General features: G+C 50.1%; 2 protein-coding genes and 1 long non-coding RNA gene across 11 annotated transcripts in view; 1 reads left to right on the top strand and 2 right to left on the bottom strand.

Annotated features, from left to right (window-relative positions):
- The window catches only part of Gnao1 (G protein subunit alpha o1), a 158,855-nt gene that overhangs the window by 107,291 nt on the left and 23,650 nt on the right, over nucleotides 1-27,914 (top strand). For all 5 annotated transcript variants that reach the window (NM_017327.3, NM_001414910.1, XM_087595088.1 and 2 more), the window contains 1 exon segment: nucleotides 27,589-27,749. In NM_017327.3, coding sequence (NP_059023.1) covers nucleotides 27,589-27,749 — 161 coding nt within the window.
- Nucleotides 6,436-11,092, bottom strand: LOC134483691 (uncharacterized). Of its 2 annotated transcripts, none has more exons than XR_015643760.1 (2): nucleotides 10,745-11,092; nucleotides 6,436-7,119 (listed from the first exon to the last, which is right to left on the bottom strand). It is a non-coding gene; the product is annotated as an uncharacterized LOC134483691 (long non-coding RNA). The 2 variants fall into 2 exon arrangements; XR_015643761.1 differs by having other exon boundaries at nucleotides 11,017-11,091.
- LOC147998795 (uncharacterized) overlaps nucleotides 21,016-27,914 on the bottom strand; it is a 30,925-nt gene continuing 24,026 nt past the window's right edge. The window contains exons 4-5 of one of the 4 annotated variants that reach the window (XR_015643753.1): nucleotides 26,910-27,885; nucleotides 21,016-21,753 (exon numbers count right to left, since the gene is read on the bottom strand). Coding sequence is in view for 1 of the 4 variants with exons in the window: in XM_087595435.1 (XP_087451561.1) it covers nucleotides 27,841-27,885 (45 nt within the window). In the remaining 3 variants the exon portion in view is untranslated. Of the gene's footprint in view, nucleotides 21,754-26,854; nucleotides 27,886-27,914 lie in introns of those variants that run through there. The other 3 variants (XR_015643752.1, XM_087595435.1, XR_015643754.1) reach the window with 3 other exon arrangements.

Below are 27,914 nucleotides of genomic sequence, written 5' to 3'. Positions count from 1 at the left end.
AGTCGGTACTTAGCCTGGATGACTCCGAGAGCTTCACCCTTTGTGTGACTAGAAGTGAAGCTGACTCACCTTGTCAGCCATTGCTGTGGCTGAGCATAGCCAGTTCTAAAAGTGCCGATCCTGGGCAGGGTGTGCCACACGGGTAGCCTGGAGCCTTCCTTCTTGTCTGTGTGCTAACAGACAAACATCTCCCAGTGGTAACAGCAGCTTTCTGGCCTGGCATATATACTGGTGAGTTACAGTTTCAGTGGTAAATGGGTCAGCCTTTTAAACTTTTGCTATTTTTTTAAATAAATCACCAACATATCCAACATAAAAGTTCACATATACTAATATGAGATTAATTTCTAGGCTATACAGATATGTGTGAATTAAAGTGGTACATGAGTGGCAAGTTGGGGGACATTGTATGGGCTTAAAAGGCTGAAATGCAAGACCAGCATGTACAATGTGTAGTCCCAGTGTGTGCTTCCTTCTCTGTAGCACGTGCTCCCACCACAGGACAAGTGTGTCACATGATAGACAGTAGAACCTGGCATGGACCATGTGTTCTGTGCCGGGTAGATACTTGGATTATTAGAGAACACTGTATTGCATCATTTAATTGTGCCAGCGATCCTATGAAACGTGTTGTTACTACCAGCTTATCAATGAGCAAAGAAAAGCTACTTCCCTGGCCACGTCAGCCACAGTCCTCCTGCTCCTCTGGCTGGCAGTAATTTAGGAAGCCACTCTAGGAGTGCCCCGCCTGTCTCTGAGCCTCACGCTTCCCATGCCGCTGGAACACTCTTGTGCAAGTTTTTATGCGGCTCTCTGCTTTCATTTGTCCTGATACCTACGTAGGAATGGATTGCTGGGTCATAGGACAGAGCATGGCAGTCATATAATATACCGAAAACCTTTTCCAGAATGGCTACACCAGAAATGTATAAGGCTCCATCTGAGAGACTCCCACTGGCATTTGGATTGTTAATTCTCTTTCATTTTGTTTTTCTATTCCCTGATGACTTGAGAAATTTAACACCTTTTAATGTGCCTTTTGGTCGTTCTGTTGTAAGGTATCCGTTTTGACTTTTCCCACCATTGTGAGAGTTTTATTAATGAATTATACAAGGATGTTTAACATTTAATAATTATCTGGGGGCAGTAGTGCCATGGTGCACTGACGTGGGGGGCAGAGGGCACTTGCAGGGGTCAGGTCTCTCCTTCTACTGTGTGGATCTCAGGCTCAAAATCAAGTCCCCAGTCTCAGCCACAGGCCGCTTGACTGACTGAGCTATCTTCTCAGCCATTTCTTTGTCAACTATATACAGACTATAGATTGCCTTTAGGAAAGGAAATGTTTTTGAATACATTAAGTTGTTAAATGCTGAATTGCCAACTGTCACACTTCTCCTCCACCCCCTCCCTGCTTTTGAGTGTTGTGGGGAGTATCTGCTGGTCAAGGAGTGTCACAGACAGTCCACACCCCAGCTCTCAGGACATCGCCTCTGCCCTCTGAGCCTTATTTTTATGAAGTCTAAAATGGGGATGTTAGTCACCGGCCTCTCTGGGCTGCTGTGAAGGTGACATGAGATGGTATCCAGCACCTAACACAGTACGGCAGAGCTGAGATGGCTGGTGATACCCTGTCGCTAAGGCTATCAGTACTCCAGGCTGCACACCCTGAGCTCCGTCTGTCTGTCTGTCTCCCTCAGGATAGAGAAAGCACCAGCTTCCTTCCCTTGTGTAAGTGAAACCTTGGCCTCGCTTCTACGTCCATCCCACTTCCTGGTCCCGAAAGGCTCCTGAGCCAGCCTCTTCCCCTGAGGACCCAGACTTCCTCTCCTTGTGACCAGCATGATCCCCCTGCCTCCACTTCCCTACTGTCTACCCTGTGTGTTGCTGCTGCAGTTACCAACAGCTGCCTTTCTAAACTGGAAAGTCGGGGCTCCTGGGTAGGTGTTCAGGGGAGACCACTTTGCAAGGGCAAGGCTTGGCTGTGAATGGTCTCACCTCTGAGTATAAATACCAGGCTCTCATCTTAGCCAGCCAGAAGGTCCTTCTGCCTACCTTCTAGAGTCTTCATTGGGCCTCGCTGGCTGTCCTTACTGGGGACAGGCCACTCCTTTGCCTTTGGCAGGGTCCAGTCCTTCCATACGTGATCAGAAAATTCAATTATAAAGCCAATTACCGATTTCCTGAGCTTGACAAGGAGACATGAAAGTTTGATTAAGTTTGAATTCCTCTCTGGCTAATTGCCAGCCCGGGCCAAATAGGCTGTGGGAGATTTTTGTTCTCGATTCTGGTTTTTTGTTTTGTTGCAGTGTTCCCGGGATAGGGGAACGGTTTTGTGTTGTGGTCTTTGTGCCCTCCTTACTTGCTGAAAGGCTCTTCCTCCGTTGTGATGCATGAGATGCAAATCCCCCAAAGATTCGTTGCCAGGGTAACAGTCTCCGGAATTGAGCTCAGCTAAACAAAGTCCTTCAGATTTGAAGGGAACAGTGTTTATTTCCCATGCAGAGGCAAGCTCTAGTGCCCACAACAAGGCTGTGTTCAAGGACGCCTGCCTGCGTGAACAGGGGTACAAAAGCCGCTCACTGGTCCCCTCCTCGTCTGCAGCAGTGTGGCTGGGCTCTGGCTGCTTCCCACCCTACACAAAAGCATGGGCAGATGCCGAGGCCACAGAGCGTGGCTTCAGAGGGTGCCTCCTACCAGATGGTTCCTTGGCCCAAGAACCTGCCACGCTGGCCCTCAGCCAGTGGCTCTGCTGAGAGCCAACAGCAAGGCGCAGGTGGGTGGGGCTGGGGAGCCACCCTGTCCCTAGCAGTACACCTAGCTATTTCAGCCATTTCTGGATATGGAACTGGCCTGTGGTCAGAGCAGACTGGAGCTCCACACTGGTGTCTTGAGTTGGCTCTGGGGTACCATTTCCTCCCCTAGGAATAGAAGGGGCGACCCTCAATTTTCTGGAAGTGATGTGCATCATCTAAGAAACTCAAAACTTCTGCCCATGAAAGTCCCTACGTAAATAGAGCCCTTTGTCTTTTCTCAGCCCGTAGGGTTCTGGAGCTCTGGTTAAAGTCCTAGTACCCCTGGAAGAAGAAACATCTGCCCACGACACCTTTTAACCCTCAGCTAGTGGCACTAAGGACAAAGCCCAAGGTGGCTCAGGTACAACTCACCTCCCTCTATGCTCCACTGTGTCCCAAACTTGTGACCTCTTACCTCAGATACCAGTGGCAGAGCCCCACACCTTGCAAAGTACCCACATCCTGCCTTGTCTCCTCATCTACACAGCCACCTCAAGAATCTTCAGCACAGCCATGGGTTGGTGGCCAGCCACCCTGCCCAGCATCTCACGACCTTAGCTGCACGGATGTCTTGGGCAACACACACCTGCTTGCTTGATTGGCTTGTTTGTGTATCTGTTTGTTTGTGTTTAGAAGGTGAGAATTTTTGCAAAGTCTGAATTTGGGTGTTGGCTTTTTTTTTTTTTTTTTTTAATGAAACTGCACAGCTTCCTAGTAGAGTTGTAATTAGGAAATGCTGTGTTAGTCAGCAAGGCAGAATTGAAAAATAACCAGGCAGTGCTGGATGGAGTGCTCCCCCCTCCTTAGACATTTCAGTTTTGCCACACTGGGGGAGAGGGAGGTGTGAAGAGAGGAAAGATGTGTGCAGCTGAGCAGGACCGGGCGGAGGCTGTGCTCCTGCTCTATACAGAATTTAAAAGCAACGAGAGTCAGTGTGTGGGGTGCTCTTCCCATCAGTCAAACAAGAGGTGAGGTGAGGAGGGGGCAGTGAAGGAGGGGTTAGGAGGCCGGGCCAGGATAGGTAACTGCAGAGAGCCGTAAGATCGCCAGCGTGCCAGGGCACCGGTGACAGCCTCGGCAACGCCTACACACTGAGCATGTACATGCCGGCGCTGTGCCAGGGACCCTGTTTCTGGATTTATCCCAGCCAACAGGCTCCATTTAATAGCCATATGTTTATCTTAGTGTGAATCCAAGGAATAATAATTGTGGCATCCTGAAAGGAAGGCCAGCGTATGGGCTTTAACTTGGTTAAAAGTGAGTTAGTTACGTGAAATGTATTGAGAACGTGAGGGTCTGCGGCATCTCACAGGAGCAGACCTTCTGACACAGGGACAGAGAGGTCTTGGGTGCTGGCGACACTCACCGTATCCACCCCTGTCATGGATTGAGTGACATATCCATGTGACACAGCGATAGCTGGCAGAGCCAGCACTGGGCTCTGCAGGCCAAGTGAGAGCCCACAGCCCTGGTAAACGTTCTCATCCTTGCTGTACAGGTGCCGTCCCCAGCCCTAGCATCCGCCTTCCCAGAGCTGCCGCTTCGGGGATTTTTTTTTTTTTTTTTTTTTTTTTTTTTTTTTTTTGCTTATGACGCAAGCCGTGCTCTGGGGAGTTGGGGCCTGAGCTGTGCTTCCTCTGAACCAGTGCACGGGATCCACTGAAAAGCCCTTTCAGAAGGAGCTGGCGTGATGCTGCATGTGACTGGCAGAGCTGTGGCTGCCAAGCATTGGCTGAGCACAACCCGAAGGGGCCTGTACTTTCTGCCCTGGTCTCTGCGACACTTACTCCCTCTCTCTTGTCCCTGAATTACTTTCTATAATGAGCTATGGACTTGATACATCAAGTAACTTGGGGTTTTTTGAATGCCTCTTTCTATACGCTGTAACCTCCAAGCCGCACTGCACCTGACTTGTGTAGACCTGACACTGGGCACACTGTGCACAGGGCTGTAGCCGAGGGCCCCTCTCTGCCCAGAGCAGCAGGTGGGGAAAGGGCAGGATGGAAATCAGTTGGTACACAGGCCAGGTTTATGGCCCTGCTGGGGGAAATCAGCACAGATTACCTGAGGAGAGAGCATTCGCCCAAGCCCAGAAACCTTTCAGATGCCCATGCTTTATAATCGAGCAGGATGGGTCTAACCTGGGATTTACAAGCCCCCAAATGAAAATCGGGTGAGCATGAGTATACATGTGTACATGTGCCCACCCCATATGTGACTGCGTGTGTAGCTCCTGGGGGAAGGGTGAGGGAGGGGAAGTGGGGAGAGAGAGGGAGAGAGAGACAGAGAAAGAGAGACTAAGCTTTATGAGACTTAGGCCTTCCTCTCCTCCCAAAAGTGGCCGCCTAAGTACGCACCTGGTGCCAGCCCAGCTCCTTTAGCTATCGGTACAGCACAGAGCAGCTGCTGCCCACCGACTGCCCCTCAGGCTCTACTGTCTTCAGTGGCTTCTGTTCCTTTAGGGCTCATAGCACCTAGAGAAGGTGGGGTCTCACAGTGGGAATGGTGACATCTGGGGAGCCCCACAGTCTGCAGCAGAGTTGGGATGGAAATCTAAGACCACCTACCTCCAGCTCCCTCACAGTGTGTTGACAAATGAGGTATCTCAGGAACACGATGACTCGGATCGAACAAAAACTCAGACAACAGAACAGAAAGGAATTAAGGTTGGGAAACTTGTCTGCTGTGCCTGTGTGACCACAATTATTCTCATCCTCAAAATGGGTTGATGCCTTTGAGCTTGTCCCTGAAAAGTAAGGGAGAACTTGGAACTTGGTTTTGCGGGTGGTAGTGTCCTTGAAGCCCCCGACATGGGGTGCTAAGGTAGGTGGATTACCCGAGCCCAGGAGCTCGAGACCACCAGCCTTTTCTGTAGCCCCCTTCAGAGATGCCAACTGAACCAATAACAAGAGGAATTTTTCTTAAATATGATTTTACAAGTGAGTTTGACTTGTCTCCTGCTGATTTCAGTGTTGTAGCAAAGCACAGTTCTAGTTTTAGGCCCCAGTTCCCTGACATACTAGTGTTGCCCTGCCTTCTCCCAACCGGCCAGTCTCACCTCTCTCCAGCCAGTGCAAGGCCCGAACCCCTTGGGTTCCCAAGTGCTCTATCCACTGTTAGCCCAGATTGTGTGAGAACAACTGACTTGGCAGACAAGGAACAGAGCAAGAGCTCAGTGGTCCAGACAGCAGAGCTGGGGCCCACACTGGAGCACTACACCGGATCTGATTCTGCCTTTGTTGCACCATTCCCTCGGCCTCAGCCTTGACAGACTTCCATGAGCATATACCAGTGACAGCTTTCTAGTGAGGATTCAGCCCCATCCTCTGGGCCCTTTGTTCTCCTGGACCTTGGTCTCAGTGCCCTGGGGATAAGATGGGTAGAAATGGGGCTCTCTGTATTGACACAGTAAGCACTTAGAGCAGAATCTGGGAATTGTGTGCAGTGTGTTGGAAGAGGGGAGACGGATAGTTAATGTTTTTAGTTGTTGGACACTGTTGTTTTGAGGAGTTATTTTTAGCCAGACCCCAGCTGCATTTGCTTTGCTGTCTTTCCTTCCATGTAGAATACAGCTAAGCTATGGTGTTGTTTACTAAGATTTGGCAGGAAAGTTGTAGGTGTGCGTAATTTGTAAGGCAGTGGCTATCGTAGTGAATTTTCTTTTTAATTAAAAAGAATGATATTTTCTTAGAGTTATTCAAAACATCAACAAAACAGCCACATCCTTCTTTTTAAAAACAGAGTGATCTTCAGTTAACAGAATAATTATTCCATATAAGCTATATCAAAGACAAGTGAGGACAGAAAGAACGACTGGCCCATAGATAAGTAAGTAATCAGTGCTGTGCAGCACCAGAAGTCCCCGTAACAGTTCACAGCCCAGACTGTACCACACAAGGTCAGCGCCATTGGCAACACTGCCTGGGCAGGGCTGGCAGCCCCTTTGGTGGTGCGTTTACAGACAAAGAAGCACTGTGCAGTTTTAAAACATCTCACTCCAACTATTTTCTTTAAATGGAGTTATGTACACAGTGGGTTGAATGCTTTGTAGATAAGAAAAACTAGAACCGACGTACTCATCGTCTTCCTCCTCACCCTCTTCTTCCTGCTCTTTGCAGGCGTGGCAGCCCCGCTCCCCCTTTCCCCTGCCGCAGACTCCCTTTTCATCCAGAGGCAGCAGTACCCCTCCTATAATTTTTCTTGCGCTTAGCCACCATCTTCTCCTAAGGCCGCTTGTCCTCTGCGGCCATGTCATCCCATGTCTCTCCCGTTCCTCCACAGGACTGGTGGCTAAGCAGAGCTGTTTCCCTCTGATCTGGGGTGATGCCTGGAAGAGAAGGCAAGAGAAGGCCTCTTAGACATGTGGGGACCTCGAGGGGCTTTTGTTTTGGTTTTGTTCCCCTTTGGAAGGGATCTTGGCTTTCATTTCTCTTTCATTACAAGCTTCCTCAGTCTTCCCCAAGTCTTCAGCTTCCTTAGTCTTCCACTGGAATGCTTCCTGGGGAATGCTGAGAAGCTCACTGGAGCGGCCCTCGCTACTTCCTGTGTCCCCTGGGCAGGTTTGCACAAAGCGCGTGGATGGTGACCTTTTTTGCCTCTCAGCTTCATAGGGTAGTTTTGCCCACTTTGTTGTTTTTCCTCGGGGAGCCACAGGATCAACCATTGCCTATCTGGCTCTCACTGGCCCCTGCAGCATCTCTATGGAGCTCTATGCTATACCTATAGTGAAGCCTTACTATGAGGGACCAGCGTGTTGAGTACCTGGTTTCACTAATTCATTGAGAACTCCCAGACCCGCTATGCTGGTCCCCACCTATGCGTAAAGATGCAGTGTAATGGCGAAAGGCTTGATTTCCAAACCAGGCACTGCTCAGAGTTGATGGCTCACATGGAGGTATGACTAGGAAGTCGTGAGACCCTGAGAGCCCCCAACCTTGGGTCCTACCAGTGGGTAGCCTCACATTGTCTCCCTCCAGCTCCATGACTCCCCTGCGGTGTTCTGTTTTCAAGGACTCTGTACCTTCCTGGGTTTGCTGGATCCCTGTGTAGTTCGGGCATTAGCTTTTTCCTGAAGAATCTCTACCACCTCTTCCTCCTTCTCCCCCAGCTCCTCGTGGATCTGAGCTTGTTCCTACCTACATTCCTCTGAGTTCCACCGGCTAAAATACCAGTGTCCCAGAACCTCGAGCCAAGTAACTCCTTCCTGTGTCTCAGTTTCCCAACCTGTATGAGGAAATTCAGGCAGCATCCTTTCTTTCTTTCTTCCTTCCTTCCTTCTTTTCTTTCTTTCTTTCTTTCTGAGAAATTTTAAATTTTGTGTTTTATATGTATGGGTGTTTTGCCTGCCTTCTCTTCTCTGTGACTCACGGTGCCCTGAATGTAGGGATTGTGTACTGGGTGTAACTCTGAAGGTGCTTTGGACACAACTGGCCCCTGACCCCTTGGCTGTCCCAGGAACTTCTGTGGCCTGGGATGGAACTTCTATGGCCAGTCAGGATGAAGTCAGTCGATAGGGGCTGCCAAGAGTCCCAGGTAGCCTGCCATGGCTATTATGTGATTTCACCTTGCTTTCAGTGGGCCAGCTCTAGCCATGGCTCCAGTACACTACATCAGGAAGAGGCAAACTCTGCCTTCTTCGTCCTTTCAAGGCTGACACACAGAAACCCATCCACCAACCAATTCTGAGATTCCGAGCCCAATGAGATGTCAGAGGAAAGCTAGGTGTTGAAGGAGATGAGAGGCATTTGCTGAACCAGGCTCCACCAGTGTCCACCCTCGCAGAGTGTCACAGGTACGCCTGAGGAACCACCCCTAGTCATTTTCTGAGTGACAGATCCTAAGGAGGAGAAGAGAGAAGCAATCTGTAGGTTGCCATCTTGTCTTAGTGACAGTATCCTTTGCCTTACAGAAGCTTTGCAATTTTATGAAGTCCCATTTGTCGATTCTTGATCTTAGAGCATAAGCAAGTCTACAGATTCAATGCAATCCCCATCAAAATTCCAACTTTAGAGCAATAGTGATAAAAATGGTATGGTATTGGTACAGAGACAGGCAGGTAGTGGGATAGAATTGAAGACCCAGAAATGAACCCACACACCTATGGTCACTTGATCTTTGACAAAGGAGCTAAAACCATCTAGTGGAAAAAAGATAGCATTTTCAACAAATGATGCTGGTTCAACTGGAGGTCAGCACGCAGAAGAATGCAAATCTATCCATTCTTATTGCCCTGTACAAAGCTCAAGTCCAAGTGGATCAAGGACCTCCACATCAAACCAGATACACTCAAACTAATAGAAGAAAATGTGGGGAAGAGTCTCGATCACATGGGCACTGGGGAAAATTTCCTGAACAGAACACCAATGGCTTATCCTCTAATATTGCTGATGCCAAGAAGTACACGCTGACAGGAGCCTAATATAGCTGTCTCCTGAGAGGCTCAGCCAGAGCATGACAAACACAGAGGCGAATGCTAGCAGCAAACCATTAAACTGAGAATGGGGTCCCCATTGGAGCAGTTAGAGAAAGGATTGAAGGAACTTAAGGGGCTTGCAACCCCATAAGAACAAGAATATCAACCAACCAGAGCTCTCAGGGACTAAATCACCATCCAAAGAGTGCACATGGACAGACCCAACTACATATGTAGCAGAGGATGGCCTTGTTGGACACCAGAGGGAAGAGAAGCCCTTGGTCCTGCCAAGGCTGGATCCCCCAGTTTAGGGAATGTCAGGGCAGGGAGGTGGGAAGGGATGAATGATTGGGTGGGAGAAAGGAAATAACATTTGAAATGTAAATTAAAAAATTATCCAATTTTTAAAAGGGGGTGGAGCTTGAGTGTGAGTCCAGATGGCGAAGCCTCTGGAGCAGGGAGCTCCTCGGACACTCAGCCACCTAAAGCACTTACACAGGGGTAACGTCAAAATGGCGGGAGACATTAACCTCAGAGATGCTCCAAAATGACTAAATTCAGAGCGGCCTGCTGTGGCTTCTGCTCTCCCTCTGACCCTCCCACTACGCCCTCCTTGAGAGTTGCTGTTTAATATTAAGCTTCTCCTCTGTGTCTTCTCTGCCTGAGTGGATTAGGCCTCAAGCTGAAGAAGCTATGGCCTCTGTCTAGGGCAGCTCCTTCATTCCATAGACTTGTGATAGGAATCCAAAGTTTCCTAAGCCAGGGTTCAGTGTTTTTCAACCTTTCTTTACCAAATGTACTCAGTTAGTGTTTATTTATCACTTACTATGTGCCTGGCTTATTGGATACAAGAGGGCGCCTGCATGGGCGTTCTGGTGGAGGGAATAGACTGTAGAAACAAACCACAGAGGGTAGAGGCCACACTCAGCGCCACCTCAACAGAGAGGAACAGGTTCGCAGCCCAGACATTCGTGAGCCCCTGTGTGGAATCTCTTTAATTCTCGGTGGCTTTGCCTAGAGTTTTAGAGGTCCAAGGTCTCTGCTGAATGCCCATCTCCTCTCAGGGCAGGTGAAGACCTGGGGCTACCCAGGCAAGCAGCTCATGGGCCCTTCTTCAAACTGCTTCTCCTATAGTGTTGTTGAGCCCTACATAACACTGTCACCAGTGAACATCGTCCCCTTGTCCCAAACAATGGTTACCCTAGATGATTGAATTTGACATAGAGCTTAACTTTCGAGGGATCTGGCTATCAGATCCTGAGGGGAGAGGGAGCCCCTCCAGATTAATTACACAATTAGGCCCAAAAATCATTTTATAGGTTTCTCTGGGGAAGGACAGATACAGGCAAACACTTTACACTTTCCTGCTCACGTCCTGTCTGTAGTCTTCATTTGCAGTATTCCAATCCAGATAACTTAGGAGGGATACTAAAGGCTCTGAAATTTAGATAGGGAAGCCAGAACTGGCCTCGAGGCAGACTGTCCTGTGCTGTCCATGACTCACTTCTGTGGTGTCCCGTGCCACCCACTTCAGACTCACCACAAGCCGATGACCTGCTGTGCCCACACATGCAGGCTGCGCCCATGTAGCTGTGCCTCTGTATCAGCCACACATAGCTGCCAAGGGAAGATACTCCCATCTCTGCTGGAACCCAGCATCCTTCTCCACATACTCTTGAGGTATCAGAACATCCAGGAGTCCAAGAGTCCCAGTTCTGTTTACCAGTGACATCAGCTCCCACCCCACCTCACCCCACCCCCTGCCCCCAGCTTATCTGCTATTCTGGGTTTCCTGTTGTGGAGAACACAGACCTTGAGAATGAATTCTGGGCAGTTCCTCCTCTGCCTTCTCAATCCTACCTCCAGCTCGCCCTGCCACTGCCTGGCCCACTAAGGACAAAGTGCTGGCATTTGTCTGAGCTCATGGCCTGGAACATTCTACAAGTCCTACCTCATAACTGAAACCAACAGTGAGAACAGCAGAAGTGGGCCCTACCCTCACAGAGCGTACCAGCTCTCTAGAAAGAGAGTCAGCAAGGAGACAGGACTGTTTACATGCCGTGATGGTTCATTTAAAGAAACAAAAAGCATGCTGAGATGTCTGCTGTGGATAGTCTGGGGAGTGGGTGGGTCCAGAGGAATCCAGGATTCCCTTCTCTTCTGAGTCCTGTTTAGTCTAAGACAACGAAGAAGAAGAGTTGACTCTTAGCCTGGAGATGTGCGAAGAGCCAAGTCCAGGAGCTCTGTCTGTGGCAGTGGCTGGAATTGGCATCAGGGCCCTGTGCAAAGCCTGCAGACGGGAGCGGGGGTTGAATAGTGACTATGAGAGGGGGTTGGGTAGTGACTATGGGCCGACACGGGAGATGAGATCCAGAGTCTGCCTGGTCTGTGGATAGAGTACAGGATGACACCACAGCCCAGGGAAGGATCTCAGGAGCTGTGTGGGTCTTCAGTTTGTGCAAGTCCTACAAGTTGGGAACTTGAATGACTGGCATTTATTGTCTCATACATAGTACTGGAGGTCACCATGACAGCAGGCCTGGTTCTTCTGGCACCTTCGTCCATGAGCTGTAGATGACTGTCTGGTGCCTGTGTTTTCACAGTCTTCCTTCTCTGTGCATCTATGTCTTAATCTCTTACAAGATGAGGACCTTCCTTCACAGTCTCAGCTAGAGCACCTCTTTAAAGATGGAGTCCCACAGTACAGTTGTATTGTGCATTTGTGGGGATGGGCATCACCGCATAGGAATTTTAGGAACACCCGATTCAGCTTCTAGCAGGTCCTCCCTAATCTCCCATGGCAGATGAGGTAGAGAAATGCCCATGACACCTCAGGAAGCCGTAGGAGACCAGCCTCAATACCAGCTGCTCCCTCTTTGTTGAAAGGGATGATTAACAAAGAAAGTGACTGTCCTGTATATAAGGCGAGTGGGCTGGGGAGGGAGAGGGCACCCGGCCCCAGCTACCCCAGCTTCTTCCCTCCCCACCCATGGCCTGGCCCTATGTCCGAGAAATGCCTAGAGTGTGTGCTGAATTAGGTAGTAACCTCCCCAACCCTCCAACTGGGTTTCTGCCACCATAACTGAAGATAAAAATAGCTACAAGGAAGAAAAGGCCTTCAGGAAATTACCTTAAAATTCAGAAAGCATGAAACCAGGTGCCATCTAATTAAGATGACATTTTAAAATGGGGGAGGGGAGGGAGGCCTGGGTGGTATTTTAAATTGCAAGTTGATTGTACAACCTCTCTAATTCTGGTTCTGAGCAAAGTTTCCAACTGGAACAGAAAACAGGACTTCAAAGACACTGCCTACCACTGGCCTTGCAAACCGGGTAAAAAGAGCAGCATGGGGCCCGGAGCACAATGTGGCTTACAGTCTGGGTAAAGGCTAGGGACTGTGGGGAGCTGCAGCCCTATGCAGGGGGTGTGGGGGGACCTGCTGGGAGTCAGTGGGGCCACTACTGGGAGGAGAGCTAATCAAAACATAGCCTCATCTTTGAAGCAACAGCATTTTTGCAGGCGAGGCCACTTTGGGGTTACCACTGGACACAGCTCCAGCCTGGGTTGGCCCCAGGCTGGTGGCCTACCCAGTCTGCCCCTGGTCCTTGTATGTAGTATTGGGAGACATTGCTCTTGAAGGACTTGCTCCTGGTGACCTCTCAGGGTATAGAAGACCTGCTGCCTTCTCCCAGAATTCTGGGGATTCTAGTTTCTCTACCAGTGTATAGAGATATGGTAGGGGGTAGAGGGCAGGGGGATATGAGTGGCCATTTGCCTTAGAGGACTCCTGAACATCCTCTCTTGTCCACCGTAGTGTATTGCGTGGAAACACTCAGGGCAGCCGGTTCTGCTGTTATTACCATTATTGCTTCTCACACGGCTAACCCTGGTGTACATCACACACACACACACACACACACACACACACACACACACACACACACACACACACACACACACATAGACCCTGGGTTCCTACAGACACCCTGAAAAGAGCATATGCACGAAAAGCACCAGTTTTACAGCTGAGGAAGAAGTCACGCGCAGTCATGCGCAATCACAGGGACTTGCCCAGGCTCTCCCTGGGCAAGATCAGATCCTAGAATTGTCCACAAGTTTTTGGAAAATACTCTTTCTGCTCCTTCTGCTTGGTCTGCTCACCCATCTGACTCCTGACACCTCTGAGGTATCTATCCCTTCATCCCCCTCAATTGCCCTCTTACCTACCCTAGGAGAGGAAGCAGTGTGAGTGACAAGGGAGACAAGTGAGTGACAAGGGCAAGGACAACAGTGCGGGAAGAAGGAGTGAGCTGCTCTCAGATTGCAGCCCAGGACCTGGGATTGTTCCTGGTGCCCCGGATCAAGCTGGGTACTGGGGCAGTGCTCCCTAATGTAATGGAATCAGGTGCTTTTAGTAAGGTGGATGAACATGCAGTTACATGCGGTTTTTATGTCAAGTTATTTTAATGCCCTGGAGATCAGTGGTTGAATGGTTGCCTGGCATGGGCCAGGCTCCAGGCTCAATCCTTAACACTGCTACCCCCGAAAAGCTCTGCATAGATTTTATAGGTTATACTACATTTCCTTTTGTTTGAAGTATATTTAAATAGAAGAACATTTAATGGCAGATAGTAAGTAAATTATAGCTAGAATGGTGTAAATGCAGTAGAAATGTAACAGGTGTTTCTTGCATGCCTACTGTGTGTCATGGAGTGAGTGTTCAGTGTAGAACATGACCTTTCTTACTGCATGCCTACTGTGTGTCATGGAGTGAGTGTTCAGTGTAGAACATGACCTTTCTTACTGCATGCCTACTGTGTGTCATGGAGTGAGTGTTCAGTGTAGAACATGACCTTTCTTACTGCATGCCTACTGTGTGTCATGGAGTGAGTGTTCAGTGTAGAACATGACCTTTCTTACTGCATGCCTACTGTGTGTCATGGAGTGAGTGTTCAGTGTAGAACATGACCTTTCTTACTGCATGCCTACTGTGTGTCATGGGGCGTTCGGTGTTCCTTGGGGCATGGTGCAGATAGTTTGAGATTCCAGAAACCTTATCTTTCTCTTCCCCAGTTGACATGCTGTTTTGTCTGTTTCTCTTTGAAGCAATAGAGATTGTGTGCAAAACCTGTAGTCTAAGCAGAGGCAGAGCACCATGCAGGGGGGAGAAGCAAGGGACAGAAGAATGTAGTGGATAGAAATATTAGTGAAGATGCCAGGGTTAGAGCACCCTGGATAGATCCTGCCCAGAGGGGTCTGGGATAGGCAGGCTCCCATCCACCCCTACCTGGCCTCCTCCACCAGGCCTGGGAAGACAGACAGACAGACCACAGTGGGAACAGTGCTGCATGTGGACGCTGGTGTAGTCTCTGGAGCCAAGGGTTGGGCTGCAGACCCCTATTGGCCAAGTGAAATTAGGAAGTCTTGTACCTTACTGCACAGAGGAGAAGGGCAACAGGAATGCCAGTGGAGTGATAGAAGAGAGAACCAAAAGGACTTGGAGAGTAGAACCAGAGCCCTTGTGGCATCTGGTGGCCTATTGTGTGGCCTTACAGTTAGTCACATGGGTGAATGCCAGCTTGAGCCAAGGCCTTTCTCCCCAAAGTGGGAAGGGCACACCACTGCAGCTCTGGTGCTCCTGGGGCACCAAACTTCTCTAGGGAAGCAGAGAGCCATCATCCTTCCCTCCAGGTTCTTCACCCAGTGTCTATGGCAGGGAGAATCAGTATGAGAAGGACCAAGTGGGAAAGGAAGCAGTCAGCCTCATTCCAGACTCCAGAAAGTTTTCAGGCCAGTGACATCCATGATGAAACAGTTCTACCCACCTGCCCCTGGGCTGGCCTAGACATTCAGGGTGCTGCCCATCCCTCCTTCCTCCTGGCCACTGTGGCCCCTGGATACTTTCTTAGCTTCCTAGTCTCCCAGGCTTCTTCCTCTGGGAAGGCATCAAGAGCCAGGGACTGGGCATCCAACCCTGGCACCTCCTACCTCACCCAGGGCAGTGGGCTGGGACCTGTGTCTGACCTAGCTGGTCCTCAGCCACAGCTGGCTCTTTACCTCACCTGTGTTGTAGCTGATAGGACTATTTGTCATCCTTGCTTTTTACACCTGTCACCACCCCACCTGCCTCAGGTAAACACTGCTGGAGTCAACATACTAACCCTGGGTCCCCAGGGTAGGCACTACCCAGGCCCTCTAGGAGCTCTAATCTCTTAAGGCAGAGCTGAGGAGAGCAGTGGTGACAGCAAGAGAGTCTCCCGGGTGCCAGCTTTTCCTGCAAAAGACCTGTCCAGAGGGAACTGGATGAGGCAGGCTCGCATCCATCCTCCTCTCCTGGGACATGGCCACACCTCCTCCCCCAGGCCTGGAAAGACAGACAGACAGACCACAGTGGGAAGCAGTGCTGCATGTGGACGCTGGTGTTGGCCAAGGGTTGGGCTCCCTACTGGCCAAGTGACATCCAAGTCTTAGAAACTATATCAGCGTCTCTGATAATAAAGCCAAAGAGAGGCAGCATTTGCCGCCTTTAAAGGCATGGAGCCACAGGCTGGGGAGAGAGCTCCATCTCTACAAGCACGAATCCTGAGATCAGCTCAACCAGTGAGCTTCCGGCTCCCTGAGAGACCCTGTCTCCAAAGAATAAGGTAGAAATCGTTGAGGAAAACTCTCAGGAGACATCTGGCATCCACGTGCACCTGCCCAAGACTCCCCAAGTGCTGGCTGTAGCTTACAGCCCTCCTCCCAACCATGAGACTATCCACCACACCCCAGCAGATGGACGCTTCAGCAGCCTCACTTTGTATAGCTGACTGGAGGTCCTGGAAGACCTTCTTCTACTCAGAGCCCCTTGAGGCACATGTCGCCAGTCTGTTAAGATGGGATTGGGCCAGAAGAACAGAGTCACAATGTGTAGAGGCAGGGTCCAAGTCGAGAACACATCTCACTCCTTCAGCCCTTCATGTTGAGTCTCAGGCAGGTGCTTCTACACCCGTAACACCTGAGACCCTGACACCCTGACATGGAGCGAAGGAAGGGCCCAGGCAGGGAGCCTGCACCAGACCATGGGGTCCTGCTAGAATTAAAACTAAAATAGTGTTCTGCTGTCACTGTAGCTATTTTTATGGGTGCCTTCTATTTAGACTGCTTTATACAGATTCTCCGTTTTCCATAGGAATATGGCATTTATAAAGTACAAAGATGTGTATAAGAAAACTAGTATTAGTCACCGGCTGACGCAGGGCTTGAGCAGAAGCTACGAGGGGGCTGGGGAAAGAACAGCCTGCTCTACTAGTTTTCAAACATATTTAATCTGCACTTGTGTGTGTTAGCTTTTATATGTAATTGCAATAGAGGTTAGAAATAGGAAATTGGAGAGATGGCTCAGAGGTTAAGAGCACCGACTGCTCTTCCAGAGGTCCTGAGTTCGATTCCCAGCTCTCACAATCATCTGTAACTCCAGTTCAAGAGATCCAGTATCCCCTTCGGACCTTCACAGGCACCAGGCATGCACATGGTGCACAGACATAGATGCAGGCAAAACACACATACATGTTGAAGGAGGAAGAAGAGGAGGAGGAAGAAAGAAGTAGTTGTTAGAATGAAGAAAGTTTTAAGTATCCCTTCATTTAAAAATACTAGTAATTACTGGGCATAGTGGCTGCCGCCTGCTTAGGACCTGGAAGTGAGAGGCTCACTTGAGCCGGGGGGGTGAGGTTCGTGACCAGCTTAGGCAGATAGTTAGGTGCCGAGGCTGGGGAGTGACTGTGGTGAAATGTACGGCCAGGCCTCGGTTTTACTTCAGAACTACAAAGAAATAAATATGATAAACTCATCGCCTGCTGATATGAATAACACTTCATAAAATTCTCCTCTATTTTCCAATATTACTTTTAAAATGAAGAATTCCATAGCTTATTATCTTCAGAGATCTCTTTAAAATCTTGCCTGGCAGAAGATAGCTCAGTCTGATGGGATTTTGTGCTTGATCTAATGTGTTATTTTGGCTATAAAATATTGGGTCCTTCACATAGATATATAGTTTTAAAAAGGAAGAGATACTTTTTAATCTTTTTCAGAAAATTATTCTTTAAAACTCCCCAGAATATGAAGCAACTTGTGTGTACATGCTGTTGCTGCTGCTGCTGTTAGAACTGAACCCGAGGTGGGGAAAGCTCTCCCATTAAAGCACACCCCAACCCACTCTTCACTCTGATACAGGGTCTTACTGGCTTGTCCAGATCCTCCTACTCCAACCCTCTTCTTCCTTTTTCTTTTAACATTTATTTATTTATTATTTATTGAAAGTGTGTGTGTGTGTCTCTATGTGTGTGTGTGTGTCTATGTGTCTGTATGTCTGTAGTGTGTAACATGTGGAGGTCACTGGACAACTTTTAGAAGTTGATTTCTCCTTGTAACAAGTGGGTCCCAGGGATCAAACTCACATCATCGGCTTAGCAGCACGAGCTTTACCCACTGAGCCACCTCACCAGTCCAGCAGAGAAGTTCCTGACCACTCTGATGAATGGAGCAGAAACTGGGTCTGGAAGGGTGTCTGTGAATGATCTGGAGAGTGGTACCAACCTGCCAAACTGCCAGCCTCACATCCTGCCTCTGCCTGCCCCATCGTGTGTGTGGAGTCCCAGAATCCATCCTCTCTCTTCCCTAATTGGGTTGCTAATATCTGCTGGCGAGGCCGCCCTAATTAAACCATTCATCTCTGTTACTCTGTATTCTGAGGATATGAGGTTGGCCATTATCACTTTTCTTCCTCTTTGACCAAACTCTCTGTGGATAATCTGAATCTGCTCTCGTTCATTTCTTAGAAACTCTGTCTATCCGATTCGTGTTCTTTTGTCCTTCTTAAAACACTGGGCTCAGAAGAGAGGACACAGAGGGTGGGTGGAGGCAGCATGAATTTGAGATTTTCTATCTCGTTCTCCAAAGCTGATTTGTGAGCGGTTGGAGCCGGCTTGGTGCCTCAGCTGCTCAGAGTGGGTCTGTACCCACCCCAGAGAGCAGAACATCAAGGGGAGAACTGGAGCTAGACAAATTGGCCCACAGGGTAGATGGTTGGAGCTTTGAGTGTACGGTAACATTAGTTACTGTGCTTGGAACCTGTAGCAGCTGGGTGACAAACACCGTCGCCCATGAAGGTTGAACCATCTCCTACTGTTGCTAAAACACAGGGCCTTCATCCTGCATTTGATGATCTCGTCCTGCCCTACCCCACTCGACCCTGCACTTCGTCTTGCCTCCACCAAGTCCCTTGTGAGCCCAGGCCTATCTGTGTGCCAGAGGGACATCCATAGGTTGCTTCGGCTCCAGGTCCCATCCTTGACCCCAAGTCCCTTTGATACCTAGAAAAAGCGCAGGGCTGTGTGGAAGACTAGCAGGCTTAAAGGGCAGGGGTGCTGTCTTAACTGGAGAGAAGGCAAGCTGTAAACTGCCAAGCTCTCAGCTTTGCTTCAGGGTCTTTGGAGGGAATCAGGACAGTCCTCTCCCCCAAAGTAGATGGTGGACACACAGCCCCACAACCCCAGAGACCCTGTGAGCTGACAACATGCTGTAGGTAGAGGTATTGACAGGGCCTTAAGCTCAAAGGTGAGAAGCTCCAAGCACATCTAGTCCCAGTCACCAAGTACCTGGTATACCCCAGTTACTGCCACTGCCAACGAAGTGCCTTCATGTCTGAAATGGATGTTGGTGGGAGCAGGGACCAGGAGAACAGACTCTGCTGGAGATGTGAGGGAGCAGGGCTACTGCTTCCCCTCGAAGTGCGGCGTTCTAACGCTCAAGTGTAGAGCAGAAGGCTCTCTGCGAGTGAAAGAAACATGGTTGTTTTCTCACAGGTTCAGGCCTCAGTCAGGTGTGGCTGGCAGTTTTCAGAATGCCACCCACACCGCTCTCTGCCTGCTGGGGCTGCAGTGCCTCGGTGGGTTCTCAGCATCTGAGGTCTCTGACCTTTGCCCCAGAGCTGCTAGTCAGTATCCAGTGACATGGCCCTGGCTCACTGGGCCAGGCCCTGCCAGGCCGTGCCTGGCACCCTGTTCCTCTTGTCGGCCTGTGCTCTACTGCCCTCTGGTGGTGATGGAGACAACTGCAGCGCATGGGGCAAGGTGGGGCCGTGAAGGCCTTTGCTGCAGCTGGAGAGCTAGGGGGTAGGAGGGGACGCACGCCCATGCTCACACTTCCATTTCATTTCACTCGGCCTCAAAGATTGGAGATGGAGGAAAACTCTGAGCGATCCAAAGCAGCTACTCAGATGGAAGGGGTTATTATTGTAATTACTATGATTATTGTTATCAAGATTATCATGCCTGCCTGGAAAGTCTTGTACAAAGCAGGCTTATTTATGTCAGCTTGTTGTTTGTGTCTGAGGCGCCATCTTCGCTCATAATAACTAGCATTTGCGGGGCTCTTTCACACCACAGAGCTGTCACATCGTCAGCCCGGCTCATCTGCACAAATGGCCTTCTTTCTCCCCGGGTGCCAGTGGGGGAGCAGAAGCCTTAGGTGGGTATGGGGTCTGTCTAAGGCCACTGGGAATCAGGCACAGGGCCAGGACTTGGACCTGGGCCACCAACTGAAGATGCCTGTCCCTCTTCCACTTTCGCACCTCCGCTCTTGAGAGGACCTGGGTCTTTTGTGATCCTCTGGCTTTCAGATTCTTTGCTGCCCATTCTTCTAGAAAAGCCTACATTGCGCTCAGGAACATGGAAGGGTTTAGAAAACCCAAGTCCTAAGAGGTACAGTTTGCCCACATGCCTTCAAACAATGAATGTATCTGGCACCTTGTAAGCTCCTGCAGCATGGGATGCTGGGGCAGAAGATATGTGGCCAGAGTTGACCTCACTTGGCCATCACTAATGCCCGCCCTGGGAATAGCACAGTACAGACAGGCATCACTACATCTCTGAGACATCGGTGCAGAAATCAGCACAGAAGCTGCCTGTGGCCCAACAAGTGGGAGCCGATATGCTCAGTGGACAGGCCCTCACTGACTCTCCCCCAGTGGGTTTAGCTCTAGAGACCTGCTGTAGACAACTCTGGAACAACAAGCTCCCCAGGTACCAGTGGGCTGTCCCACTGGCTGGCCTGACATAAGGTCTGAGTACCGCTTGCAATGCACGCTCAGGATCTGCCCTGCAGCACTTGGTCTGCTATGTGCCTCCAGTTCAAGGGCCTCACTACCCTGATACCAGCCTGAACGTTCTCCGCTCCCCAGCAAGGGCATAAGGCAGCCTGCTTCTGGGAAACTAGGCCCAGCTGCGCGCGCACACACACACACACACACACACACACACACACACACACACCCAGCATCTCCCTGCCATTATGCACGGGTCTACACAAGGAGTCATCTAGAGCCCCGAGGTCCTCCAAAGTGATTCTTGTCTACACTGAGTTCTATCAATCCATTTGTATGTCTACATTAGGAGTGAGAGCCATTTAAGCAGACAGGCTATACTATTTAAAACAGTCAGAATAGCCACGCTGTTTCTCTGTCATTGACGTAATTAAAAAAAAAAAAAGGTTTCTTGCTGGTGACTTCTAGAGGCCACATCTTCTCCCAGCCTCCGGATCCTAAATCTATACGAGCAGTGCTTGACTACTGATGTTCAGACCTGCAGTTCCAGCCGTCCCCAGAGAAGGGTCCTGACCTCCCAGGCCCTGCTCACCACTGCATGCCCACAGCAACTCGAGAGGTGAGAAAGTGCATGCCCATCCGCCGGGGAGAGGCTAGCACAGCTGATGGCCGCCCTACACTGTGTGTTTTGTTGTTGTGTGATGACCCTATGGGAAAACAAGGATGTGAATCCAGGCATTGGCTTTATTCAACATTGATCTATCGCTGTCTTGGCTGTGTCTTCATCAGTGACCACTCCACACGCCTGCAGGCTTTGGGATTCCTTATTGATAGTTTCAACAAATATCCTAGGGGCTGGTTGAGACACTGTGGTTGGTTGTAAGCTTAACTTGACAAATTGGCGCACCCCAAACTGTACATGGGCCAATAGAATTATCTAGAACATGTGTGTCTGCCCCCAAATCAGAAGATAATGTCAGCCCCATCCACACTCAGACTGGCTCAAGGAAGGGCGTGTCTTCCTCCTGGGAAGCCAGGGTTCTGCTGACAGCAGACAAGAGTGGAAATGCTGGAGATGGAGAGAGCAGCACCCAGCAGAAAGGGCCTGACCAGCAGCAGAGGAAGTGGTCTGGCTCCTGCTAGAGGCTGGTCCTTGCTGCATCCGGCCAAGGCAGGATCCCATGGCATGCTCTCTATGGGTGGTAGCTCCAGAAGGGTCCACTCATAATCTCACGAGGTCAGGCCTGGTGTCTTCATCTTCTCGGGCAGCTGTAACTTCAGCCACCACAGACTGGATAACTTCATGCAGCAGAAATGTCTCACAATCCTGGAGGCTGGAAGGGCCAAGGTCAAGATGCTGGCAGATTTCTCAGTCTGTGAGAACCACTTCCTGATCCAGACACTCTTCTTGCTCTATCCTTGTTCCACATGATGGAGGGGTGAGGGTCTCTCTCTTAGGTGTCCTAGAAGGACATTAATCCCAATCATGAAGACTGTCCTCATAAGCCAGCCATATCTGCATAGTGATTCCTATACCATCATCCTGGGGGCTGAGATTTCACCAGAGGAGTTTGGGAGTACTGCAGCACCTCATGGGTCTACCCCAAAGGCAGGCCTGTGCTTTGCAGACCTTAATTTCTCTGGGCATAGCACATCTCTTCACACCTGACCAGCAGGAGGGCACAGTGCTGGGAAGCCATATTGGGAAGGCACTGGAATGTAAGCTGCACCCCTGGCTTAGGAGGAGGCCCGGACAAGAAGACTGTGGTTGGGGTGAGCCCCATTCCCTGGGCCTGAGGGCAGTCGTGCAAAGGAACGGGGTGGACTCCCCTGCTAGTTGCTCGGTGCCCACACAGGCTTCCGGGAATGTCAGTGAAGCTCCCCTTGCCCCCTAGCTGTACCTGACATGAGTCCTGAGCTGTCAGCTATAGCATGATACACGCTAGGGCCAAGTCTGACACTAAAATGCCAAAGAGCCTTCGTCACATCAGACTGCTGTGCAGCAGCTGTCTACAGGGCACTGTGAGCTCCAGGACACATGAGAGGTCACAAGGTCACCCTGCCAGAACACACACATCCAGCAACAGCCACATGGTGGAGAAGGGATAGTCAAGGTAGGCGTGGCCAGAGCAAAAGTACCCTGCACAATGGAGCCCCTGATGGGGATTGACAGCCTGATCAGCCAATGGGAGGAAAGGACTGTGTGGCCAGGGCCCATCAGTGGGGCTAGTGGAGAGTGAAGACAAGCAGGTCAGTGTGCTTAGTGGGACATGATGATGCTTTCAGAGGAACAATGGGGACTATTGAAAGAGCATAAACTCGTCATAACAGCTCTTGTAACCATCAGGTTTGGCTGTGGATGCTCTGAACACAGTGTTGAAATAGGACAGAAATGTTTTAAAATTAAAAACTAAGCAGTTGAAATCATGTTAGCACAGCTTGCATGCAGCTGTCAGGACCTGGGTTGTTTTCAGACCACTGTCCCACCTGTCCTACATGATGACGCCGCCCGCTGCTGGAGCTCCAGCCGCCACATCTTAAGTTCTGAGCACTAGGAAAGAAAAGGTTGGGGGTGGGGGTGGGGTAGGCATTCTGCCACTGAGCTGTTTCCTCGGCCTTGTAGATAATATCGTTATTTTACTTAAAAATTTATTCATTCATTCATTCATTCATTCATTTATTCATTCATTTATTCATTTATTATTTTGTGAACAAAGAAGAGAAAGACTTAGCATGTCTGTGGATATCAGAGAACAAAGTGTAAGAGTCTCCTTCCACAATGTGGTTGAGTCCCAAGGATCAAACTCAGGTCATAGGGACGGGACCTTTACCCACAGAACCATTTTTATCGGCCCTGGATCTTTTCTTTAAATGGTACCTCCTTGTTCTGCTTGAGCCTGCTTCTGTTGGGGAATTTGCTGAGTGATCACCCTAACCACTTGAATCATTAAGATGGGCACCCTTTTAGTTGTGCATTGTGCATTGTGCATAGTTGCATTGTGCCCAGATAAAACTTGGGGGTTCTGCTGGGCAGTGGTGGTGCACACCTTTAGTCCCAGCACTGGGGAGACAGAGGCAGGCAGACCTGAAGTCTGAAACGAGCCTGCTCTACAGAGAGAGTTCCAGTAGCCAAGAGTACACAAAGAAACTTTGTCTCAAAAAGAAACAAACGAAAACAGGGATTCTTTATCTAATGAAGAAGGGAGTCTCAGTGTTAGGACACTAGTGATCTCTGGCTATACCCAGGCTGCAGAGAGCAAGACTGAGGCCACAGGAAGTTGGTGAGGACATGGAAAGAATGGGAGCAGCTGTCCGTGGCCTCTGGCTTCTCTGCCAGGTGGGTAGCACAAGAAGTAACGTCTCAGCTAGAGGAGATGGAAAGGGACCAGGGACAGATGGGCTAGCATGGGCTCCTCCCTCTCAGCTCTCTTGGGGAGGAGGGAGAAGTCTGGACCCATGAGCTGTATGTGGAAGACCCCGGGACAACTCCTACCACAGCTGCAGGCTACAGGCAGGACTTTGAGGGCAGAAAGCATAAAGCTCCACACACTCCACACCCCACATTTAGGGACAAAACGGCCTTAGGGGGCTCACAGTCTATCTTCGCACAGCCTCTGTGAACCAACCCCCACATCCTCTGTGTGGATGTGACATAGCTCGGTCACTCAGACTGGAGAATGATTCTGACCACCAGAAGCCTTGCCTGACCTGCCCCATGAACCCCTGAGTCCTGCCCTGTTCTAAATCTGTCAGTGCACTGAACTGACAGGCTCCTAGGGGGATGGGAGTTGAGGAACTTGGGAACTCTAGCTAGGTCCACTGGCTGCCCCCACAGGTCTAAGACTGACCCAGAGATTTCAGAGATGCCCTAAGGGCAGCCAGGCCAGGCGGAGCACTTGTCCCTGAGTCACAGGTCCCGAAGCTGTTTTTAGCTTCAGGTGGAAGCTGCTTCCCCTTCTCCACCCACCTCTCCTTGAATCATTCTGGCTGCCTGGGGCACCAAACATCCAGACTCACCCACTTTCCAGAATGACCCTAGGAAACCAGGCTGCCTTAGAGAACCCTTCTCCCCCAAACCAAAAAAAAAAAAAAAATCAGGTGAGGTGGCTTAGCCACCTAGGTGTTTAGAACACTGTCCTCAAAGCGCTGTATCGTGGTTAGCGTGATGGGCATGGCCTTTCAGTTTCCTGCCAGGAGTCACTTCCTTCCTGGAGCAGGCAGGGGGAACACAGCTGTAAGCTTTCTCATAAACCTTAGTCAATAGCCAGGCTCCAACAAAGAGCCACTAGTCAGACAGCAGAACTCCAAAGAAATCTTCAAGCCACAGAATCCCCACTCAGCCTTTCCACAGGACCTTCTGTTTGCCACAGACCCTCCAGGTGTTGAGCTGTTTCCTTTGTCTCTCCCACCCCAGAGGATGCCAAGGACTTGTACACCACCCACTTACTTCCCAAACTAGCTAGCCACACAGTGTATCTACTGGTTTTGAAAGGGCTCAAAGCAGAGTTATGCAGGCAAAACTATGGAAAGGCATGATGTTGGACACTGTCTCCCAGCCCAGGCTACCCCTTTAGCCTCCGTTCTGACCCTGTGCTACTCTTCTGTCTGTCCTCTAGGGACGTGTATTGTTAACCCAGGATTTTTCAAATGAAGCAAGCTTACAAGGGTGTGTCCCTAACATCTGTGTCTCCCAACCTGTGATAAAGCCTCTAAAAATACAACCTTGAGAAAGAAACAGAGAAGGAATGTCACTGGGTCCCTGAACCTCTCTGTAGTCCTAACACCCATAGGTGCTATGTTGCCAAGTGCCACAGCCAACAGGTGGAACAGCCGTCCCCTAAACTCAGCTACTTGGCTCAGAGACCTGCTGTGGGTTCTGCTCTGTGTATGTATCCCAAGTCCACTGCTGGGATGAATGGAAGCCCAGGCACATTCAGGGTGATGCAGAGGCCCACACCAACCAGCAGAAGCAGGCAAAACGCATCCTATTGGAATCCACACACTGCCACCCCGTGTCGTACTGTGAGCCAAGGGAAGTCCTGTTATCTGAATTTCCCTCTGTTGGAAGAATTCAAATGAGGCATCCAGAGCATAGCACAGAAGCTACAATGAGGGCTGGAGAGATGGCTCAGCAGTTAGCAGCACCAGCTTTTCTCCCAGGGACCCTGATGCCCTCTTCTGGCCTCCGCAGGCACACATATGGTACACAGATACGCATTCAGGCACCCATACACATAAAATAATCACCTTTAGAAGGAAAGTAGGTTTCATTACAGAGTAAAGAGAAGTACTCTGAAAGAGTGCGAGTGGACAGTGGCCACCAGAAGGCACTGCTGTACCAGCCCACATTTCAGATATGCTTTATCCTGCTCCTGATGTCTCTGGAACTGACTGCCTCCCCTGAAAGGCATTGTCCTGCCTTTCCAGATGGTGTTAACAGACCCACTTGAATCAACTCTAAAGGGAGGAGACAGTAGTCTTTGTTCTTTACCACAAAGTCTCCCTAAGTAGGAATCTTACAAGATTTGATCCCCATCTACCCTTCTCCCATACCTGTCTCTCTCTGAGACAGTCTTGAAGTGTGGTCCTGACTGGTTGGGGAGCACCTACCTGCCTCACAAGTACTGAGCTTGTAGGTAGGGAGGTGTCTGTTGTTATCCCAGCAATGCAGAGGGCAGGTCTCCTCCGCCTAGGGCCCACAGTTCAGCTCAGATCCCATTCTCCTGACCAGGGCTCAAGGTCTCAGTTGCAGTCCCTGGTTTTACAAGCTTCTGGTAAGGAAAGACCATCCCGAATGATCTTCAAGCCTGCTAATTCCTCCCTGTCTAACTGACACTGTAGCCACAGGTTTGGGAAGCAGGAAGTGTATTCTGCCCAAGGGGAGCAGGGCACAGGGAATGGACAGAAATCAAAGAAGTGTCCGATCATACTGTTGCCATAGTTCAGGTGGTTGTGAGGGTCTGAGCGAACAGTGTGTGTGCACAGCTGTCCTTGGGCGATCAGTGTGTATGCACGGCTGTCCTTGGGCGATCAGTGTGTGTGCACGGCTGTCCTTGCTAAGCTGTGCAGAGCTGCTCGTGTGCACAGCAGTGGCAGCAGTGCAGCCCTGTGGCTCCCAAGAGCCTTTGAGACAGTAGTGTTCCTGCGCTTGTTCTGAATTCTTGTCACCTCTGAAAATGAGTGAGCCCTGCTTGTTCCGTAGCTGTGGAATGGGCTTGAAGAGCCCGTGAACTACCCAGGAGTTTCCCTGCAGCCGTCAAGACTCTTGGCGGCTCTCACTCACTCACATGCCTTAAGCATTCAGCTGTGCCCCTCAGACAAGGAGCAGGAGGAAGGGGCGAGCTTGGGTGCCACTGATCGTCTCTTTTCCTGCTCCTGGATTACATAGCAGGCCTGACGGCCACAGAAAACTGAGTACAAATGGAAAAAATTACATTCTAAACTAGGCATGGTGGCACACACATGGAATCTTATCCTGAGCTGAGGTAGGAAAATTATGAGTTCAAGGCCAGCTTGTACTAACATAACAAAGCGCAAATAAAACATGTAAGGGCCTGAGTTCTTGTGATTCAGTCAGTATTGACATGAGTTTTAAATGTCTGTGAAAAGCTTCATATACCTGTAAAGAGTAACTCCACCCAGGTCCAGTCCCTCGGAGTTCTCAAATAACCAGACCCTTTCCCAGGTAGAGACAAGATCCAGGGACTCGCTCCCTCCGAGAAGAAAACAGGAAATTATAACTCTAGACTAAGAAGACAGGCTTTAAAATGTTGTTCCCCACCCAAGGGGAAAATAAATCCTGTACAAAAGCCTCGTTTCCAGGTGGAAGTAGAGGTGTTTTAGGGAAGAGAAAGGTGGAGAACTGACCGTGGAGTTTATGACTGTAGAGCAGGGGTTCTCGGCCTTCCTAACGCTGCAGACCAAACGCGCCCGATCTCGTCTGTAATACAGTTCCTCATGCTGTGGGGATCCCAACCATAAACTTGTTTCCACTGCTCCTTCATAACTGTGGTTCTGCTGACTGTTGTGCATTGTAATGTAAATACCTGTGCTTTTAATGGTCTTAGGCAACTCCCATGAAAGGGTCTTTTAACCCCCACAAAGGGGTCCAAGACCCACCAGTTGAGAATCTCTTTTCTAGAACTTTCTTGAGGCAATGGCTTTGGAGGAAAGTGAGGCCCAAGGCCCTGGGCTCCCAGAACCACTCACAGCTCCTGAGCGTGCAGGCCCTGTATGGTGTCTTGGCGAGGCAGAGATTGTACTGGAAGCCTCACCGATGTGTCCATCTGTCCTTGCAGGCAGACTCCAAGATGGTGTGTGACGTGGTGAGTCGCATGGAGGACACTGAACCATTCTCTGCAGAACTGCTTTCTGCCATGATGCGACTCTGGGGCGACTCGGGGATCCAGGAGTGCTTCAACCGATCTCGGGAGTATCAGCTCAACGACTCTGCCAAATAGTAAGTGCGCACGCGCAAGCCGGAGGCTGGAGGAGGACGCAGGCGCAGGGATGGAGGCTGAGAGACTGGTGAGAGGGGAAAGGTTCTGACTTCAGGGAGTGATATCAGTGAGGGGCGAGGGCTTCACTTCCTGTGTCTAGGATGAGAAAGAGGTCAGGGAAGGGA

Source organism: Rattus norvegicus, chromosome 19, assembly GCF_021556685.1.
Source record: "Rattus norvegicus strain SHRSP/BbbUtx chromosome 19, alternate assembly SHRSP_T2T, whole genome shotgun sequence".
In the NCBI taxonomy this organism is placed as follows: domain Eukaryota; kingdom Metazoa; phylum Chordata; class Mammalia; order Rodentia; family Muridae; genus Rattus; species Rattus norvegicus.
This window is presented reverse-complemented; position numbering and strand designations above follow the sequence as displayed.